This window comes from Oreochromis aureus, linkage group 16 (genome assembly GCF_013358895.1).
Source record: "Oreochromis aureus strain Israel breed Guangdong linkage group 16, ZZ_aureus, whole genome shotgun sequence".
NCBI lineage: Eukaryota > Metazoa > Chordata > Actinopteri > Cichliformes > Cichlidae > Oreochromis > Oreochromis aureus.
Genome location: NC_052957.1, coordinates 31820645 through 31827502, shown reverse-complemented (window position 1 = coordinate 31827502; position 6858 = coordinate 31820645). Strand labels below are relative to the sequence as shown.

The window sequence follows — 6858 nt, the reverse complement described above, 5'->3', positions numbered from 1 at the left end:
ATGGACTGCTGAGTCTTGACCTGTGGAGGTGGCTCTTCTATGTTGTGCCATGCGCTTGTGAAGTGGCTGTTTGGTCTCTCCAATGTAGAGGTCCGGGCATTCCTCACTGCACTGTACAAAGTCTTCAAGCAACTCAAAGAAGTCCAGACGCTTTTCTTTGCAAACTCCTTTGATCAGCTGATCGGCTTTTCTGTCGCGACTCCGTCTCTCTTCTTTGTTTTTGGCCCACTTTGCACCAGAAAGAGGAAACCAGCGGCGGAACAACAGCAGCACGTTTAAGCTTGATAAGCTGTTGTTAGAATTGATTTAATATTACTTTCTACACCAGGATCCTTTTCTACGTAGCTGACGGCTGGTAACTGTGCAGGGGCAGATCTAGCAAAGTTTAGCCAGGGGCCGACAGGGCATTAACAGGAAAAGGGGCACAAAGACATACTTTTCTTTCTTATTCTCATTTAAAATGTCTAGCTTTTAATAAATAATTATCTGAATCTTACACCCAAAGTTTTAATCTGATGTAAAATGTATAGAAGTCCATTACTGTATATAGTAACTGTTAAGTCTAATATACCCTAGTAAGCTATAGTACTTTTTCCTTTGGGAAGGTACCATCTGTGAATTCTGCAATTCTGTTAAAGTAAGATGTTGAATCTATTTAATTATTCTTGAAAAATAATTTATTTCTGTGCATTTTTTCCACACTGCATCAAATTAAAGTTGACTACGTCGATTAAGCATCATGAGGTGGAGGGTGGTTCCCTATTTTCTTTTGCTGGGAGTTTCCAACCCTATTAGTTAGGTTGCTTAATATTTCTGCTAAGTACTCTTTAAAATACCAGAATAGGGAGGATGGAGTAGGTTTAAGTTTATTAGATTGATCAGTGTTGCTGAACTATGAAATATTTGGGGCGCAGTGTATTTTTTACATACAGGTATAACAGAATAGCTTTAGTGTTGTTGTTTATTTAAACTGGAGTATGAACTTATACAAAATGCAGCAAGATATTAAAAAAACAGTTTTATTGATTAAAAAACACACTATATCGGATTCATATCGGTATCGGCAGATATCCAAATTTATGATATCGGTATCGGACATAAAAAAGTGGTATCGTGCCATCTCTAGTCCTTAGTGCTAAATTTCTAATTGCAAGAGACTGAATGATAGCAATGAGACAAGTCAGCACTGCTCTAATGTAGACCACAGTCTAAGTAAAGGCAAATTAGTAACTATAAAAACTGCAGCTGGATAAATTGGTGGGAGATGATAGATTTAATATAAAGAACATGTTGCGATGACTTGGTAATGTGACTGATGTAAGTGTGTGTATTAACTTTATTTAAGTTGCGACTCAGCTTTTCTAAGCTTGTGAAAAAAATCTCAGGACTTTGTGCACTCATGTGAAAACGTTTTTCATGTAGCTATGCAGGAATCTTTTTCTTCACAGCTTGTGTTTTTTTTCACAGCTCTCTTAAGGTCCTGCCACAGCATTTCATTCAGATTGAGATCTGGACTTGAACTGGATAGCTTCAACAACTAAAATGTTTGCTTTTTCAGCGATTCTGGTTTGCTGCTCTGCATTAGATTGTTGTCCTGTTGCATGATTGAATTTTAGCCAAGCTTTAGCTGTTGGATAGGTATGAGATGTCTGGTTTTCACAAAAAAGTGAAAACAAAAGCAGAAAAACAGTAGTATTTTTGTGATGTAGTAGAGCTGGGCGATATGGACCAAAATTCATATCTCGATATTTTTTAGCTGGATGGCGATATAAGATATATATCTCGATATTTTTTTAATCCCATAAAGTAAGAACAAAAAGAGAGTTCTTGGTCAAAGGTATTTGTCCCAGATGTCACACATGTAACTTTTATTAAGATACAACTGTAGATGTACATGAAAAAATTGTCAAAAATAAATTGTCAGCATTTATTAAATAATAATGCTCCATTTTTTTTCCTTTTCATACATAACAAAAAGCTAAAAGTTGTAAACTAAATGTATAATGTAAACTAAAAAGATGCAGATCTAAAATAACAAAGGCAACTTGCTCTTTAAAAAGTGCTTACACTGAAGTAAAGTTTTCTAAAGTGCTTCTTTGTGTGTATTCCTGAACAATCATCTGGTATTTTGTGCAAAAAACAAAACATGTAAACAGATTGAATGAAATTAACAAAATTCCATTCTTTGGTCAGTGGGTCTTTGTGCAAATCTCCAATGACAATAACAATATAGAAAGAACACAAACAATTGGCAAGGCCAACAACTGTACAGCTTACAGATTTTGTGCCAGGAAAACTAATCTGTCAACATTATCAGGTTTCAAGGATGCCCTGTGGCAGGTTACAATGTTTCCACTGCAACTAAAAATCCTTTCAGAAGGGGAGCTGGTAGCTGGCACACAAAGGTATTTCTTGGCCAGGAGGCTCAGTGCTGGATAGGCAACTTCATGTTCCTTCCACCATTTGAGAGGGTCAGCATCACTCTCTACACAAACTGACAACAGGTAGCTAGAAAATTCATTTTCGATTGTCTCCCTTTTTGTGAAACCAGTGTTGGTGGCTGTGCTGTGCTGGAAGAAGCTTGCCAGTGATCTCTTTTTTTTAGCTGTGTGTCCCGCTGCTGCTTCTTCTCGGTCTGCAGACTCTGCATGGCTGGATCAGGCAGCACAGACAAACACGTACCCTGATAGCTGAGCAGAGACTCTGCCTCCAAGATGAGTTTATGTTTTAGTGCATTAATCTTCTCACTTGGGATGTATTTCGCCCTGAACCGTGGATCCACAAAAGAAGCCATGTCCAACAGGTCACTGGTGGATGGATCTGCATATTTATTGTTGAGGTAATCCACAATGCGGGTCTTGATGGATTTACACAGCTCACTATCCTCCTCCTCCAGGTGCCAGGAGACTAGTGTTAAACAGGTGTAGCACAGGTCTGACATATGACAGGGTCACATACTTCTCTCCTGAAAGTGCATCAGTGAAGTCCTGACAGGGTTTGAGAGCTTTCTGAACTGCTTCCAGGACCTCTATGTCCTGCCAAGTAGGGACTAGAGGTCTGGTTTTCATGTCGACAGAGAGGACTTTAGAAAGTGCTCTTTCCTGCTCCAGAACCCTCTCTATCATGAGAAGCCTTGATCCCCAGCCAGTTGTTGCCTCTGTGAGTAGCTGGTGACTTGGAAGACCCAGCTGTATTTGCACTTCAGCCAGCTCTCTTCTCTTCCTCCAGCTGTAGGAGAAGCTGCTGACGACTTTCTTACACAGAGAAATAGCCCGGGTAATGCGGGCATCATCCATAGCATGTCCTGTGACACACAAAATACAAACTTTTAAAATCACTTTAATTGTTATGTTAAGTTGCAAATCACTCAAAGGCAAATTAATATCCATCTCAGTTGTATAGAAGGTGATGCATAAGACTTAACAATATTTGCAAAGTGTGTCATGTATTGTATAACCTAGAAATGATTCTAGTTAAACTATCTTGGTAAAATCACCAGCAAATGATTGGAACATGTAGGGATAGTTTATTTATTTATTCAACTAACTTTCAATTTCTAAGTGATAGATGTATATATCACTTAGCTCTGCAAATGACTCTATACACTTTTCATTTATTAGCATTTTTTTTCCAAATTAACAGATTCAGTATTGCACTCACCAATGGCCAGATGAAGCCTGTGACCAAAACACTGGATCCTCGGCCACTTGTTCAGTTGAACCGCCTTGACAATATTAGCCCCGTTGTCAGTTGTTATAGCAACCAGTCCCGTCGGGTTAAGCTTCCAGGTTTTGAGCACATCCTGCAGGGCTTCAGCTATATGCTCTCCGGTGTGGTCTTGAGGAAAGTAGCTGGTCTGGAGACGGGCAGTTTTCAGTTCCCAGTCTTCCATGAAATGTATAGTCACAGTCATATATGGCTCGCACGTCCTGCTGGACCACATGTCGGTGGTCAGTGCGAAGTGAGACACTTTGGTGAGCTGGGTAGCGAGACTCTGTCTAACTTCAGTATACATTTTTGGCAGTGCTTCTCTGGTGAAGTATTTCCGGCTAGGTAACTGGTATCTTCGGTCAAGAGTTTTTAGCAACTGTATAAAGCCCTCTTGTTCCAGAGTTGAGATGGGGACCATGTCTTTAGCAATATGATAGGCAACTGCTTTAGTAATTTCCCCCCACTTCTCACTTTTTGTATCATATGGCACGGCACGAGTATATGAGTGTTGTAAGGTGGTCTGTTTCACGGCGGGAACCTCGGAAGACTTTGCAGTCTGGGCTACAGCACGCAGTTTCACACACTCTTCATACTGCACTTTATGGCGCAGTTGTAAATGGTGATAAAGATTAGTAGTGCTCGAACCTTTCATTGTGACGCTTTTTCGACATTCTCTACAAAATACATTATTCTGCTGCTCATCTGACACTTTGAACCCGAACCATCTCCAAATAATTGAGCCATTGGTTTTCTTTTTTCCGACAAGCTCCTCTTCGCTAGCTCCTGTGTCCATCTTGTCGGCAACTGGAGGCGTAGCGATGGGGGAGGGGATTTGTGTGCAGTGAGGGAGAGAGGCGGGGCAGACAAACCCAGACGAGAGAGAGGCAAAATAGCAGCTCCACAAGTGTAATTATAACGCAACATATACTATATCGATACGAACGATATTGTCACATCTTATGTCTTGTATAAAAATATATCGATATTTTTTTAAAAATCGATATATCGCCCAGCACTATGATGTAGGTCTTTGGTGTTTTTCAGTTTAACTGAGCATTGCATAGTCTGACCTTGGAGCAAATTGCTGAGATGTCCACTTCTAGGTGGATTGGCAGGTGTCTTGAAGGTTTTCCACTTGTAAATAACCTTTGTAAAATGATGGATGTCACACTGTTTAAAAATGTTGTTACAGCCTTTCTCAGACTGACGTCCATCAATGGTTCAGTCTCTAATATAATTGCTGATGTTTTTTCTTCCTGGCAATGTATTAACAGACACCAGAATGTTGACCAGCAAACTGCCATTTCTGGGTTTATAGATGTGGTCACACTTACTAATCAAATCCCAGGCTGGGTTCATACTCAGGACTGTTTTGCTATGAGGCAACAGTGCTAACCACAGCATCACCATGCTGGCCAGAGATAATAACTAAGGTTCAAAATGTGAAAGAAAATATATAAAGCTGAAAATGTGAAATACATGAAAAATAAAACTAAGAACCAAACAGAGAATACTAAAAACTGAATTAAAAAGTTAGAAATTTCAAAACTCTGGGTGGAAGACCCAGAATCATGACAATAATCTAAGAAAATCTATTAACCATCTGTGAATGAGACAGTCAGAGTTAAAAAATGAAATTGCGAAGGAAAGGAAGAAGAGAAAAGGAGGGTCATCATGTTTTAGACTGAAAGAGATTGGTGGGAGGGGTGAGATAAACTAGCTGTATGAGAAGAATTTCTAATTAGAGAGCTGCAGGTGTCTGATGATGGAGATACCGAAAGGAGTCGAGCTCTGTTTCCCACAACTCCTCAACAGTTCCTGCAGGAAGCCGACACTTCACTGGTCCAAAGCTGTGCTCCTGAACATTGTGCTCTCATGTATCTCTCTGCTCACTGCTGCTCTAAACCTTCTTGTCATCATCTCCGTCTCCCACTTCAGGCAGAGTTTAACTTTTCAACTGAAACTACAGTTTAAGTTTTAGAAGTTTTTGAATTGAATCATGCCTTATTAGTGCAGAATTTTCACTGAAGACATATTGACATTAACAATGCGCATTATATTCTTTTCTGTCTCCCTGCAGGCAGCTGCACACACCCAGTAACATCCTCCTCCTCTCTCTGGCTGTCTCAGACTTTTTTGTGGGTCTCCTGTTGTTGCCTTTAGAAATCTTTAGAAACACAAGCTGCTGGGTACTTGGTGATCTTATGTGTTCTGCTTATTGGTATTTGACCAGCAACATTATCTGTGCTTCAATAGGGAACATTGTTCTAATATCAGTTGACCGCTATGTGGCTATTTGTGACCCTCTGCATTACCCCACCAGAATTACTTTGCCGAAAGTCAAACTCGGTGTTTGTCTGTGTTGGTTTTATGCTATTTTCTACAGCAGTCTTTATACAAAGGATGTCATGATTGAACCAGGCAGGTATAATTCTTGCTTTGGAGAGTGTGTATTTTTCAGCAGCAATATTGCTATTGTTGTTGACCTTATTTTATCCTTTTTTGGTCCAGTTACTGTTATCATAGTCTTGTATATGAGAGTATTTGTGGTGGCTGTGTCTCAGGCTCGTGCCATGCGCTCTCATGTTACATCTGTCACACTTCAGCGTCCACTGAATCAAACAAACAAATCTGAGCTGAAAGCAGCCAGGAGTCTTGGGGTTCTTGTAGTTGTATTTCTAGCATGCTTCTGTCCACTCTACTGCTACTCTCTTGTTGATGAAAATGCTGTCAATGATCCCTCTGCATCTTTTGTGGTCATTATCTTTTACATTAACTCTTGTCTAAACCCATTGATCTACGCCTTGTTTTACCCCTGGTTTAGAAATGCTGTTAAACTTATCATCAGTTTGGAGATCTTCAAGTATGACACCAGTGGGGCCAACATACTATAAAAAGAGTATGAAACCTGCTCTACTAAGACATAAAATCAGTTGTGCAACAGTTAGCACTGACACACCACAGCAAGAAAGCCCTGGATTTGAATCCAGCTGGTGCATAGTTTTAATGTTCCCTTGTCTATGGGGGGTTACACAGCTTCTGCTCAGAATCAAAAGACTTGCATGGTGATTCTAAATTGACTGTAGGTGTGAATGGCTGTCTGTCTCTACATTTTGACCTTTGACATACTGACCACCTTCCCAGGGT

The 6858-nt window shown here is 40.1% G+C and overlaps 1 protein-coding gene across 1 annotated transcript; it reads left to right on the top strand.

The window, feature by feature from the left end:
• Window positions 1-5425: 5425 nt before the first annotated feature.
• LOC116325935 (trace amine-associated receptor 13c-like) lies at window positions 5426-6605 on the top strand. The gene is made up of 2 exons (XM_031746999.2): window positions 5426-5649; window positions 5792-6605. The coding sequence occupies exons 1-2, from the start codon at window positions 5474-5476 to the stop codon at window positions 6603-6605; spliced, it is 990 nt and encodes a 329-aa protein (XP_031602859.2). The 5' UTR covers window positions 5426-5473.
• Window positions 6606-6858: the final 253 nt, after the last annotated feature.

Excerpts from the sequence above, each read along its gene's own strand:
- LOC116325935 (XM_031746999.2), top strand. The coding sequence starts at position 5,474 with ATGATGGAGATACCGAAAGGAGTCGAGCTCTGTTTCCCACAACTCCTC. Across the intron at positions 5,650-5,791 it reads ATCTCCGTCTCCCACTTCAG|GCAGCTGCACACACCCAGTA; the intron begins GCAGAGTTTAAC and ends GTCTCCCTGCAG.